The 15000-nt window shown below is 51.6% G+C and overlaps 2 protein-coding genes across 3 annotated transcripts in view; one reads left to right on the top strand and one right to left on the bottom strand.

Moving 5' to 3' along the window:
• pi4kab (phosphatidylinositol 4-kinase, catalytic, alpha b) overlaps window positions 1-2010 on the top strand; it is a 54793-nt gene extending 52783 nt beyond the window's left edge. For both annotated transcript variants that reach the window (XM_061259900.1, XM_061259901.1), the window contains exons 54-55: window positions 357-440; window positions 1365-2010. In XM_061259900.1, coding sequence (XP_061115884.1) covers window positions 357-440; window positions 1365-1416 — 136 coding nt within the window. In that variant the 3' untranslated portion in view covers window positions 1417-2010. The remainder of the gene's footprint in view (window positions 1-356; window positions 441-1364) is intronic.
• Window positions 1-15000, bottom strand: part of mtrfr (mitochondrial translation release factor in rescue) — a 221061-nt gene that overhangs the window by 186761 nt on the left and 19300 nt on the right. The window lies entirely within an intron of this gene.

The following is a 15000-nucleotide window of genomic DNA, read 5'->3' on the forward strand; positions in this document are numbered from 1 at the left end:
TGCTTGTCAATCATATGGCCCCGCCCCTCTTCCTGCAGACACCCAGTAGGAAGGGGTGGGGGGGGGTGTCTGTTCTGGGGGGGTTTAGTTTGTTCTAGGGGGTGGGGTGGGGGTTTAGTCTGTTCTAGGGGGTGGGGGGGGGGTTTAGTTTGTTCTAGGGGGAGGGGTGGGGGGTTTAGTCTGTTCTAGGGGGTGGGGTGGGGGGTTTAGTTTGTTCTAGGGGGTGGGGGTTAGTTTGTTCTAGGGGGTGGGGTGGGGGGTTAGTTTGGAGTGTAGTGGAGCTTTTTATTGTTGTTCACTCTCTGTGGCGCTCTGGTGCTCTGGGAGACGGTCTGAAGACATGTCTCCCACTGCAGGCAGCGCTTCAATCCCAGTTTGAGTGAGAAAGATGCAGCTGCCTTCATCATCAAAGTCATCCAGAACTGCTTCCTCAGCAGCAGGTGAGCTTCTCATGTCCTGCACCTCCACGGGTGATAACTGCCCCTCTACAGGCGATAACTGCCCCTCTTCGGGCGATAACTGCCCTTCTACTGGTGATAACTGCCCCTCTACTGGCGATAACTGCCCCTCTATAGGCGATAACTGCCCCTCTATAGGCGATAACTGCCCCTCTACAGGCGATAACTACCCCTCTACAGGCGATAACTGCCTCTCTACCTGGGATAACTGCCCTCAACAGGCAATAACGGACAGCACAGAGTTCTTTAAACCGTTTCTGTGAAGCACAGACGTGCATTCAAGTGAACAAACTGTGTTTGCAGCAACCATTACTGTTGAACAATTTTAAATGAACATTACATTTAGTTCACAACCAACACCTTTTAATACAGATGAAAGTGACTTGGGTCTAACAGTGCCAGCTAGCAGATTTGTTTCTTACCCGTGATTTATTTTTAAAGGCAAGAATTAAAAAATAAGTATTACATTACATTATTGGCATTTGGCAGACGCTCTTATCCAGAGCGATGTACAACAAAGTGCATACCCATAACCAGGGGTAAGTGTGCTGAAAGACCCTAGAGGGGTGCGTCTTCAGTTTGCGCTTGAAGGTGGGGAGAGATTCTACAGTTCTGACCTCAACGGGGAGTTCGTTCCACCACCGTGGAGCCAGAACAGACAGTAGTCGTGAGCGTGAGGTGGAGGTTCAGAGAGGGGGAGGTGCCAAGCGGCCGGTGGAGGCTGAAGGAAGTATTACACTGATTAAAGTGTATTATAACAGCCAAATAACTGTCAACTTTTGTTCTCTCTGCATTTCCTCCATGAGCAGCCATTTCATTTTTCATTTTAGTAAGCGAATGTTTGGACTTCAGGTCTGTGCTGTCAGTGAGACTGAAGGTCTGTTTGCTCTGTTTGTTCCCTTACAGGAGTAAAACCTACGATATGATTCAGTACTACCAGAACCAGATCCCCTACTGAAGGAGGTGACACCATCCCCCCCCCCCCCTCTCTCTCACTCTCTCTCAGATCATTTCTGTTACACTGTCACACTAGAATCTGCGATTATGTGCACTTTAACCCCATCAGCTGGTGACTCAAATCGGTGTGCGTGTCTCGTGAGCGAGCGTTTCTGACCAACTTCTTTCTGGAAAGAAAAAAGAAGGCGATTATTCATTTGTGTTTTTGCCAATGTGAACATACTGGAACACTGACGTCTGTTCTGGAAGAAAAAAACCGTATTTCTTTGTGCTTGAAAGTGAAAATGCTTAAACTGGCTGTAGATCGTTGTTTTAAAAGCCTGTGTGACTGTGGCCATGGCAGCTTAAGTACCGCTTACGTCTGGAAACTTCTGGAACCCTGTGTGCCATAGCGCTCCTAATCTCATTTCCTTAGATACTTGAGTGTTAAGTGATCTAGTGTAAAGAATGTTGCACTTTTTATGCGTGTGTGTTAACGTGATTATGACACAAGAATGACTGAATCAAATTTTGTATCTCCTGTTGTTATGGGATCCACGTGCCATTAAGTATATTTCATATAATGAAAAATCGTAAATAAAGAGTTAAATTAAAACCCCAGTTGTCTGTCCATAATTTAAGAGTAAAACCAGTGTTCTATGTAGCTTATATTCAGTATACTACCATCATGGGGTGCAAATGTTTCAAAGTCATTGTCTTTACTTTTTAGATATAAATAATATTTCTGCTGTTTACTGTTGCTATAAATTGTGGTCCTGTGGGTCACACTCTCAGTATTGTACTTATGTCAGGGACTGAAACTGATGGTGTAATTACCCCTAAAGAACAGCAGGGGGCGCATGGACTTTACTGAGCTGAGCAAACCAGCTGACCCAGCAGGACAGACATATGAACCAAGATGAAACTTCACAGAGCTTTAGTTTTTATTCTGCGAGTCTCTTGGAGGACTGTAAGAGCTTGACAGAACCCTAACCTTCACCGTGCTGATGGTGTGGCCCGGTTCTGACCTCAAGCAGCTCTGCCAGATGTACCAGGTTTCTCCCCAAGTTTATTCTGCTTTAACAGACCACGGGAGAGAGCTCTGTGAGGGAGTTCTGTGAGAGATCTGTGAGAGAGATCTGTGAGTGAGGTCTGAGTGAGCTCTCTGAGAGAGCTCTGTGAGTGAGCTCTGTGAGGGGGCTCTGTGAGTGAGAATGTGAGGGAGCTCTGTGAGGGGGCTCTGTGAGGGGGCTCTGTGAGGGGGCTCTGTGAGAGAGCTCTGTGAGGGAGCTCTGTGAGGGAGCTCTGTGAGGGAGCTCTGTGAGGGGGCTCTGTGAGGGAGCTCTGTGAGGGGGCTCTGTGAGGGGGCTCTGTGAGAGGGCTCTGTGAGGGGGCTCTGTGAGGGGGCTCTGTGAGAGGGCTCTGTGAGGGAGCTCTGTGAGGGGGCTCTCTGAGTGAGCTCTCTGAGAGAGCTCTGTGAGGGGGCTCTGTGAGGGAGCTCTGTGAGAGGGCTCTGTGAGGGAGCTCTGTGAGGGGGCTCTCTGAGTGAGCTCTCTGAGAGAGCTCTGTGAGGGGGCTCTGTGAGGGGGCTCTGTGAGAGGGCTCTGTGAGGGAGCTCTGTGAGGGGGCTCTCTGAGTGAGCTCTCTGAGAGAGCTCTGTGAGGGGGCTCTGTGAGGGAGCTCTGTGAGAGGGCTCTGTGAGGGAGCTCTGTGAGGGGGCTCTCTGAGTGAGCTCTCTGAGAGAGCTCTGTGAGGGGGCTCTGTGAGGGGGCTCTGTGAGAGGGCTCTGTGAGGGAGCTCTGTGAGGGGGCTCTCTGAGTGAGCTCTCTGAGAGAGCTCTGTGAGGGGGCTCTGTGAGAGGGCTCTGTGAGGGAGCTCTGTGAGGGGGCTCTCTGAGTGAGCTCTCTGAGAGAGCTCTGTGAGGGGGAATTTAATTGTGACAAATAACTGCCACAGACTTTGAGACTGACCGAACATGAAGCAAAAAAACACATGTTCAAGAATCAAACTGATTGTGACAATCTTCTCTTTGATGTCTGCGTTAAGCATTCTCTTTAGTCCAGAGGACAGTGTGTGTCCATGTGACCAGCCTGAGGCTGATGCAGGCTCTCAGCTAGCAAACCCCCCACGTAATTAATACACTCGCTGCCTCATGCGACCGGGCGAATGCTGGTTATTCTGAACACTGCTACGTTAGCGTAGCCCCAGCTCTGACAGGTGTCATCTCACAGCACTCACCTCAGGTGTGACAGGCCTGCGCTGTGCAGGTGTTCTTATTCTTCTGTTCCAGAACTCTGTGTCTCACAGTTTTCTGGGCATGTTTACCTTATATTATCATTTTTATATTTTTATTACATTGTTGGTTTGTGTCAAACAAAATTATTGTTATTATTGTTTTTCATATTAGTATTAGTATTATAACTTAATTCAGATATACAAGACAACAGTGTTTGGGAATAAAATGGTACACTTCAGTAAAATACACACAGTGTAGCACACAGTCTCGTATAGGACACATAATTTCTTTTATTTTTAAAGGTATTTTTTAGGCCTTTTTCAGCTTTATTAGACAGTATAGTATAGAGAGACAGGAAGAATGGGAGCGAGAGAGAGAGGGGAAGACATGCGACAAATGTCAGACGGTCGGATTCGAACCGCTGACGTCGCGGCTCGCAATGAGCATGCAGTCAGTGCTCTACAGGCTGCGCCACCGAGACTCCCCACAGAATTTATTTTTAACTTAAAAATGAATTATCATTTATTTTACTGTAAGCTGAAGAGGTTGGGACTGTTATGTTGTGTAGGATGTGAATGAGCTCAAGGACACACACACTGTAATGCCCAGCCCTGCTCACACACACACACACGCACACACACACTCACTCACTCTCACTCACACACACACACTGCTCACACACACACACACACACTCAAACACACACACACACACTCAGACACACACACACACTCACTCTCACTCTCACTCACACACACTCTCGCACACACATACACATACACACACACACACTCACACTGTAATGCTCAGCCCTGCTCACACACACACACATTCACTCTCACTCTCACTCACACACACTCTCGCACACACATAGACATACACACACACACACACTCACACACACACACACACACACACACACTCAGACACACACATACACTTAGACACACACACACACTCACACACACTCTCGCACACACATAGACATACACACACTCACACACACACACACACACACACACACACTCAGACACACACATATACTTAGACACACACACGCACTCACACACACACACACACTCGCACACACACGCACTCACACACACACACACTCACACACACACACTCACACACACACACACTCGTACACGCACATGCACGCACACTCACACACACACACACGCACTCACACACTCTCTCACACACTCACTGCCCCATGGCGAACACCCAGCCTGGCATCAGGGGAGGCCTCATTAGCATATTTACATATTTGGATACAAACACGGCGTGTGCTAATTAGCTTAATTAGCAGGAAGGCGTTAATGATGTTTAACAACACCGCCCTGCTGGGGGGATTATCCGGGGGGGGGGGGGGGCACCCCTCATTTCTCGCTGTGATCTCTCCATCACTACCCCCCCCTTAAACATTCTAACGGCTGATTTATCCCTCCTTCCCCTCGTCCTCCATCCCTCCTTTTCTCTCATAAATGCCCCCCTCTCCTCCCCTCTCCCCCTCTCTCTCTCCCCATCTCCCCCCGCCCCCCTGCCTTAAGAATGCCTGTTCAGTACACCCCCCCCCCTGTGTAATCAGCTCCAGTTCCTGTAACAGGCTTCTCTGGGATCAGGAGCTGCTGGTGATACCCCCCCCCCCCCCCCCCTCCACAGCCCTGAATGAATTATTCACCAGCCGAGCCCCTGACTCTCGAGCGGGGGGGTGGGGGGGGGTACAGGGTCTGCACTGCATCGGGAGGAGAGCAGTGCACTCTGGGATAGGTGTAGTCGGGCCCTGTGTAGCTACATGCCCCAGGCTGCCGGGGGTCGGGGGATGGGGGGGGGAGGAGAGGGGATGGGGGGGGGAGGAGAGGGGAGTGGGGGAGAGACGGGCGAGAGACCCCCCCCCCCCCTCTTACCCGCTGTGGAATACTGCAGCAAGCTCAGTATGGTTCATTTTATGTCTGTTTTTTTTTTTCTTCAGTTTATTATATAAATAAACAAAGCGAGAGAGAGAGATATATGTTTATATATGGTGTGTGTGTGTGTGTGTGTGTGTGTGTGAGTGTGTGAGTGTGTGAGTGAGTGTGTGTGTGTGAGTGTGTGTGTGTGTGTGTGAGTGCGTGCGTGCGTGCGTGCGTGTGTGTGTGTGTGTGGTTAATATTTCATGGCTGCAGCTGGACTGGGCACGCTGTTTGAGCTGTGCATCTTGCCCTCCTCATCACTATCTTTATTAACCTGCCCCTTCAGAAGACGCTGTGGAGCCGTGGGCCTTTGTGTGCGCTCCCAGGCCATGATGGGCTTGATAATGTGGGCCCCTCTCGCGGGCTCAGAGGGGGATCAGGAGGGGTTTATACCCTGCAGTAACGCTCTCAGTTTTACTCCTGGCTCATATGAGCGGGTTATTAATCATAGAAGGGCTTCCATTTCCTCTGCTGTGTCATCTAAAAAAGCGCCGTTAATGAATTCACTCTGCAGTGCTGCTCATAAGCCTCGTCCTCGTGAAACCGTCGCACGCTGCAGAGAAAGGGCTAAAGGATGGGCGGCTTAATGTTTTAATTTCATCTCATGTTCTCCACTATAACATTTATGAATCATTTTCGTGCAGTGATGTTGGCCAGTGTGCTTCATACAGATACATCTAATGTGGTTTAAGTGGAGTTACATGGAACCAGGATGATTTTATTAAAATTATCATCTCCGGCTGGTGTTGGGTGTGGCGTGTGTGAGGCGAGGTGTGAAGTGAACGTTTATGTTGTGTGATCATCATTCTGTGTGATCATCATTCTGTGTGATCATCATTCTGTGTGATCATCATTGTGTGTGATCATCATTCTGTGTGATTATCATTCTGTGTGATTATCATTCTGTGTGATTATCATTGTGTGTGATCATCATTCTGTGTGATTATCATTCTGTGTGATCATCATTCTGTGTGATTACCATTCTGTGTGATCATCATTCTGTGTGATTATCATTGTGTGTGATCATCATTCTGTGTGATCATCATTCTGTGTGATTATCATTCTGTGTGATTATCATTCTGTGTGATTATCATTCTGTGTGATCATCATTCTGTGTGATCACCATTCTGTGTGATTATCATTCTGTGTGATTATCATTCTGTGTGATTATCTTTCTGTGTGATCATCATTCTGTGTTATTATCATTCTGTGTTATTATCATTCTGTGTTATTATCATTCTGTGTGATTATCATTCTGTGTGATTATCATTCTGTGTGATCATCCTCTAAATAAACACCCTGTGACACTGTACATCGGTGGGGTCTCACAGATCCCTGTTCATTCTGTCTACTGAGTCAGAGTTGTGTGAAGGTTGTGGAAGGGTTGTACAAACGTTGTGGTGGAGTTGTGGGGCCTTGCTCTGTATGAAGGGAAAGATTCCATGACTTCTGTACCTGTCATTGGAGGCTGATGAATATGTCCGTCACACACAGCCCTGAAGCTCCTGCAGATACAGAGATGTGTTACAGATAGACTGGGCCATTCTGAGCATACATGACTGGGGCAGCCTGTAGTGTAGTGGTTTAGGTGCATGACTGGGACCTGCAAGATTGGTGGTTCGCTCCCCGGTGTAGCCACAATAAGATCCGCACAGCCCTTAAGCAAGGCCCTTAACCCTGCATTGCTCCTGCTTAGTCTAATCAACTGTACATCACTCTGGGTAAGAGCGTCTGCTAAATGCTATTAATGTTATGTAATGGTATACACCTTGTTAGTACTGTGTGCATTTCTGGGACCGCACTATAAGAAAGATATAGAGGCACTGGAAAAGGTTCAGAGAAGGGCAACCAGATTGATTCCACATATAAAAGATACATCTTATGAGGAAATACTTATTCTGTTTACATTTAGTAAAAGGAGACTTAGGGGGGATTTGATTAATGGGATTAAAAAGTGAACTACAGGCGATTCTTCAGGGTGAGTTCGGTTAGCAGAACAATGAGGCATAAATTGAAAATGGAAAAAGATCAATTCCGCATGGATATTAGGACGTATTTTTTCACAGAGAGAGTGGTCACTGTGTGGAATAGCTTGCCAGGACATGTAGTGGAGGCAGAAACACTGGGGGTTTTCAAGACCAGGCTTGATACGGTGTTAGATACTATTTAGTCTTTAGGTGCACTTTAGTGGTCGGACAGGGTGAGCATTGTGGGGCTGAATGGCCTGTTATGGCCATTATGTCATGTCAGAGCCACAGGGAGGAGAGCGGTCACCCTGCGCCGGTGTGAGGTCTTCTGTGACAGAGCCCCACACAGCACCTCCCTGTGTGTGAGAGAGAGAGAGCCCACACCTCCCTGTGTGAGAGAGGAAGATCCCTGGGCCTGAGGGGCACTCTCGGTTCCTCTCGGTTCCTCTCGGTTCCTCTCGGTTCTCACAGTTCAGCTCATGCTCTGGCTTGTGCCACTGCTTTCGGGAGCTGTGGTGAGAACAGCGCGTCGTCGCTGGACGGACAGGAACTGAACGTGTCGCCTCGATTGGGGATTTAAAGGGGGGCGGGGCTTACTGTGTTCATGGCCAATGGGCATGCAGGACACCGTTGAGTCACACGCCAGACCTCGGTTAGAAAAATCACCACAAACAGCTCTGTGGCACAATTTTGGACACAGAGTACCATTTTCTTTTATGCAAAGTTAGGAACAATTATCAGCTTTAAAAGGAACTGTTAAAGCCAGATGATTGTTTAAGAGGCATATCTTGGTGTCTTTACCTTGGGCAGCCATTTTGGCTCAATGACATTGCCTAAGGTTTGCCCTGCTGCATGCACCTCAGAGCACCATCTCACTCACCGTCGAAGCTGGCGTATCCAACCCTCAGAAACATACAGTACAAAATCCAACTTCTCGATTAGTGATGTGGTCTGTTTTAGTCAAGGACATGGGTGTATTTATGTGTAAATATATGTACAGTATTTAATATGTGGCACATGTAAAATGACCCTGGCCTCTGCCATTTTGATACTATCCTAACAATTTTTTCTTTTAAAGGTTTATACTTATACATAAACTGAATTTTGCCCCTGCTTCCCTGTATGTGGTCAAAGCAGCTGAAATCCTGTTTTATTGGTGTGCGGTTGTCTGAACTTTGAGATGTTTTTAAAGCGCTTGTGCCGCAGTGAGGCGGGCTGTGGAACAGGACGGGTCTCGTGTTTGGGGTCGGGCGACGCACTCTCTCCCCGCGCCTCTCTCCCCGCGCCTCTCTCTGACGCAGCGTCCGCGTGCCTCTCTCCCCGCGCCTCTCTCCCCGCGCCTCTCTCCCCGCGCCTCTCTCCCCACGCCTCTCTCCCCGCGCCTCTCTCCCCACGCCTCTCTCCCCGCACCTCTCTCCCCGCGCCTCTCTCCCCGCGCCTCTCTCCCCACGCCTCTCTCCCCGCGCCTCTCTCCCCACGCCTCTCTCCCCGCGCCTCTCTCCCCACGCCTCTCTCCCCGCGCCTCTCTCCCCGCGCCCTCTCTCCGCGCGCCTCTCTCCCCGCGCCTCTCTCTGACGTGCCTCTCTCTGACGTGCCTCTCTCCTCGCGCCCTCTCTCCGCGCGCCTCTCTCCCCACGCCTCTCTCCCCGCACCCTCTCTCCCCGCGCCTCTCTCTGACGTGCCTCTCTCCCCGTGCCTCTCTCCCCGCGCCTCTCTCCCCGCGCCTCTCTCCCCGTGCCTCTCTCCCCGTGCCTCTCTCCCCGTGCCTCTCTCCCCGCGCCTCTCTCCCCGCGCCTCTCTCCCCGCGCCTCTCTCCCCGCGCCCTCTCTCCCCGCGCCTCTCTCTCCACGCCTCTCTCCCCGCGCCTCTCTCTCCACGCCTCTCTCCCCACGCCTCTCTCCCCGTGCCTCTCTCCCCGCGCCTCTCTCCCCGTGCCTCTCTCCCCGCGCCTCTCTCCCCGTGCCTCTCTCTGACGCGGCGTCCGCGTGCCTCTCTCCCCGTGCCTCTCTCTGACGCGACGTCCGCGTGCCTCTCTCCCCGCGCCTCTCTCCCCGCGCCTCTCTCCCCGCGCCTCTCTCCCCGCGCCTCTCTCCCCGCGCCTCTCTCCCCGCGCCTCTCTCTCCACGCCTCTCTCCCCACGCCTCTCTCCCCGCGCCTCTCTCCCCGCGCCTCTCTCCCCACGCCTCTCTCCCCGCGCCCTCTCTCCCCGCGCCTCTCTCTCCACGCCTCTCTCCCCACGCCTCTCTCCCCGCGCCTCTCTCTCCACGCCTCTCTTCCCACGCCTCTCTCCCCGCGCCTCTCTCCCCGCGCCTCTCTCCCCGTGCCTCTCTCTGACGCGGCGTCCGCGTGCCTCTCTCCCCGTGCCTCTCTCTGACGCGGCGTCCGCGTGTGGGAGTCAGGGGGTCATGTGACTCGTCCTCATGGCCTGCGCGGTCTCCGGTAATTACCTCCTCGTTAGGGAGGCCCAATGAAACGCGGCCGCAGAGAAAGGGCCTGTTGTCCCTGCTCCCTGAGACAGTCTATTGACGCCCTAATCAGGCCCTGTGAACGGCCTGTTTATCCTCCTGGGCGCGGAAATTAAACGGATGCCAGAGTGGGGGGGGGGGGCGTGTCTGAGCTCGTGTCCTCAATGAGCCCCCAGCCCTAAAACAGACCGAGCCCATGAGCACGTGTTCTGAATGCGCCCTTAATGAGCCCGTGGGCCGTGTTCACTCTTAATGTGTGTCCAGCCGATTGTCGGGGTGCATCTGGCGTAAAGGCGGCTCGACACGCCTCCCAACGTTCGCGGGTTTTGGACGCAGTCCAGAACGATAACGGGCTAACAGGCTAACGGGCTCAAGCGGGTCGCGTGTTCAGCGTATTTCTTCTTAATTAGTGGGCGTGGCCGTTCCACTGTGCAGTCTATCTCCACACCTCGTTAATCTTAACTTGGAAGCGGCTCGTTGGCGTTCAGCAGACAGCCGTGTTTGGATACACGTGCCAGCAAAAACAAAACGATATTCATTAGCACGGTAAACATTGCCTGTTGGAAAATAAGCGATTGGAATGCGGTTTTGGGAATACCCTGTGACATTAATGAAAGTGGGATCGCAGGGGTGAGGGAAAGCGTGAGGTCAGGGGGGAGTGCAGTTCCGGAGCGGGCACTGCTGATGGTTCTGTGTGAACAAGACGGTTAAAGTGTTTCTGTTTGTTTTTGGCGTTGCTGACCTCCTCCGTCAGACAGGCTGTGAAAGCTCTTCCTCTGCAGAACAGAGGCCTTGACCTGCACCGACAGACCCCAGTGCACTCTGGGAAGGCTCTCCCTCGGCCTGGCCCTTATCATGTGACCTTTGAGTTGTTTGGACAGCGCGATCGCGGCGGGGGGGGCGAGACGCAGGTGAGCACGGGGGCGTGGGAGGGGGGGTCAGGGAGGACATGGGGGTGCTGTCACACGAGGGGGGGTTAGGGAGGACATGGGGGTGCTGTCACACAGCACAGTGCCTGCTTTTAGAAGGCCACTGCAGTTCATTCTGTTTTATTGTTACTATTGCTACTACCATTTATAATTTGTTTTATTTTATCTGTACGTCTGTGTATACACTTTGTAAAATTATTTTATCTGAAGAAATGAGATGCAATGCGTTAATGACTGAACCCTTGCATTTATTTAAAACCTTGTTGACTAAAAGGGCACCGCAGAATTCATGGTCTAAAGGCAGTCAGAGAGAAGATCAGGAATCGTGCCCCAGTGCCGGCCGGATGGATCTGCTCACTGGAGCATCATGGGATAGCGTTCCCTCCAGTGGCATCTCTGTATGAGATGTTTTTTTTCGAGATAAATGTAAATAAAAATGAAAAGAAAAGCAAACAAATGAAACCGCTTTAAAAGGCTTCTGGGGACATTATTATTTCTGGGGACATTATTCTCAGTGTGGATTCTGTATTATTTCTATATCATCATATTGCATCACAGTCAGCTGTATTTTGAGATTTTGCGCTTTAGTGTTTTCTGTCCCTCTGCCTCTCGCTGGAGTGCACAAACCCCTGCAGTACCTCTCCTGTCCCACAGAGGGCCCCAGCTCCGCCGCTGGCTGGCTGTTGGACTCACTTTCCAGTGGATTAGTTTAGATTCCTCTTAGCATTCATTCCTATCATAAGCAGTAGCAATAACTTCCTCATATAATAGCCTCTTAATCTTTCCACTTCATTTATATATTTATCCACAGTTCGTGTGGAGTACAAAATTGATGTCAGATTACCAAAACTGAGCTGAATTTCCACAGTGGGCAGGAAGGGAAAGCAGACCTTTTCATTTCTCTTTGGAATCTAACGGCGTCTTCCTGCGTCTGTCTCTGGACCGTTCTGCAGGTTTCCAACATCACCCGCAGAACCCGCACGACACACAGAACACACAGAACCCGCAGAACCCGCAGAACACACAGAACCTGCAGAACCCGCAGAACCCGCACGACACACAGAACCCGCAGGACATGCAGAACACAGAGAACACGCAGGGCTCTGTCCCCCAGCCGCTGATGCTGACGTGGGGGGGGGGGGGGGGGGCTTTCTCTGCGCCCCTCGAGAGTGCGATTCAAACGGCGGGGGCATCTGGGCGATTGTGCCCCTGGGGGAGGGGGGGCAGGGCAGGGGCAGCAGCCTGCGCTCATCAGGGCTGTGAGAGGAGAGTCTTTTCAGGCCCTGTGACCGGGTGCATCTCATTACAGGGAGGAGGGCGAGGGGGGGCAGGGTCCCAGCGCAGTGCAGCTGCTGGAAGTGCCCCTCAGTCCCTGCTGCCCCCCAGCACAAAGGGGCGAGAGGCGGGGCGGGGCGGGGGGCCAGAGGCCCGGGGGGGGGGGGCCATATGGCAGCGAGTCTGGGGTGCACTGGTCAGGGAAGGGGGGGGATATGGGGCGGGCAGGGTGGGGGGCCGCATGGTCTTGGAGAGGGACGGTATGAGGGCGGGGGGGTGCTTTGGGTCGGGGGGGGGCATATTCACATTGGCAGGCATACCCAGGGGAGGCAGCATGGAGCCCTGTCTGCTGGGGGTAGGGTGCGGGTGGGGGGTCAGGGGGATAATGTGGGGGTAACAGTGGGTTGGGGGTTTGCGGGTGTGAATAGGTGCAGCACGAGGTCAGGGGCACAGCGTGTAAATACGAGACTTTGCTTCTGCTCCTGAGGGGTTCATGTCACAACCCCACCCCCCCACCCCCCATCACTGATTTATGTGCATGTGCAAAAAAAAACACCTTCAGCTCCACTTCTCTCCTTCAGCGTACTGCAGCGGAACCCTGCGGGGACGCAGTTTAGCGGACATTTTAATTACTGCTGTGCTGTTGTGAAAAGTAGCCATGCACTGAATTAGAATGAGAGACACCCTTTATTAGGTAGGAGATCCTGGGTACAGTGTGTTGGAGTGACTAGAGGATGCTGGGTACTGTAGTACAGCATGTTAGTTGAGTGAATAGAGGATGTTCAAATACTGTTACTTTTTTGTTCAGTATCTTTGCAACTCGAGTCTGTGCCTTTTCTCCGCTGGGTCAGAGACTGTTATTTACTGATGATGTAATCAGCCGCATAAACACTGACATCATCAGCTGCATAAACGCTGGCATCATCAGCTGCATAAACACTGACATCATCAGCTGCATAAACGCTGGCATCATCAGCTGCATAAACACTGACATCATCAGCTGCATAAACGCTGACATCATCAGCCGCATAAATGCTGCCATCAGCTCTGATATCATCTGTTGAGCTACGATTAGCTGAGGCAATCATTGGAGGTCAGAGCGAGGTCATGTGTGAGCGATCTGCTCTGTAAATCTGCCACTTTTACCAGCAGATGAAGCTACAGTCCACCCATAGCGGCCTGGCGGGATTAGTGCTGTGGCTGTGTTAGTGGAGTGGCTGTGTTAGTGCTGTGGCTGTGTTAGTGGAGTGGCTGTGTTAGCGGTATGGCTGTGTTAGTGCTGTGGCTGTGTTAGCGGTATGGCTGTGTTAGTGCTGTGGCTGTGTTGGTGATATGGCTGTGGTAGTGGAGTGGCTGTGTTAGTGCTGTGGCTGTGTTAGTGGAGTGGCTGTGTTAGCGGTATGGCTGTGTTAGTGCTGTGGCTGTGTTAGCGGTATGGCTGTGTTAGTGCTGTGGCTGTGTTGGTGGAGTGGCTGTGTTAGTGGTGTGGCTGTGTTAGTGGAGTGGCTGGGTTAGTGGAGTGGCTGTGTTAGTGATATGGCTGTGTTAGCGGTATGGCTGTGTTAGTGATATGGCTGTGTTAGCGGTATGGCTGTGTTAGTGATATGGCTGTGTTAGCGGCATGGCTGTGTTAGTGGAGTGGCTGTGTTAGTGGTGTGGCTGTGTTAGTGGAGTGGCTGTGTTAGCGGTATGGCTGTGTTAGTGGAGTGGCTGTGTTAGTGGAGTGGCTGTGTTAGCGGTATGGCTGTGTTAGTGGAGTGGCTGTGTTAGTGGAGTGGCTGTGTTAGCGGTATGGCTGTGTTAGTGGAGTGGCTGTGTTAGTGGAGTGGCTGTGTTAGCGGTATGGCCGTGTTAGCGTTATGGCTGTGTTAGTGCTGTGGCTGTGTTGGTGATATGGCTGTGTTAGTGGTATGGCTGTGTTAGTGGAATGGCTGTGTTAGTGGAGTGGCTGTGTTAGCGGTATGGCGGTCTGGCTGTGTTAGCGGTACGGCGGTCTGGCTCTATGTGCTGTAGTTGATTGGCTGAGTGCCAGGGGAATCCGCACACGGGTCTCCCGGTTGGCATGGCGCCCAGCTCTCTTGCATAATCACAGCTCTCAGTACTCACGGCGTGTGGCTCTGTTTACAGGACCGGGGTCAGAGACTACACCCCCCCCCCCCACCACCACCACCACCACAGTCATGTGACCTCATCTCCAGGGCTGTCCCATAGCTCAGTACATTTTTACATTTTTCTGTCATTTAGCAGACGCTTTTAATCCAAAGCGACTTACAAGTGCATAGGTTCTTCCACAAGTTAAAGCATCACATCCATAACTAGTAACATACATAACTAGTAACATACATATGAAGTGTGTATTCACAGACAGAGAGACAGGGAGAGAGAGAACATGAAAGCGATAATCAGTGGAGAGGGAGAAAGTGAGAGAGGATGAGAGGATATTACAGCAAGAAAGAAGAAAGGGAGTGTAAAAGAAGAGCGAGAATAAGAAGAGGAAGAAATGTAGCGACAGAAGAGAAGAGGAGGGGGTGGACTGTAACCGCAAAAGCTCAGTTCCTCTGGAACACACACACACACTTGTGTGAGTTACCTGCTCAGTGTACAGACCCTGCTGCCTTCCCCCCACCTGGACTGTAGCAGGATGCTCTTCCTGGGTCAGAGTGCACGGTCATGCAAAACCTGCGCAGGGGTGGGGGTCTGCTGTTTGCCCCCAGGGGCAACTGTCTCCGAGGATCAAACGGACAGCACCACTGGGATACGCAAAATGGCCGCCTCACGT

Source organism: Conger conger, chromosome 11 (assembly GCF_963514075.1).
Source record: "Conger conger chromosome 11, fConCon1.1, whole genome shotgun sequence".
NCBI lineage: Eukaryota > Metazoa > Chordata > Actinopteri > Anguilliformes > Congridae > Conger > Conger conger.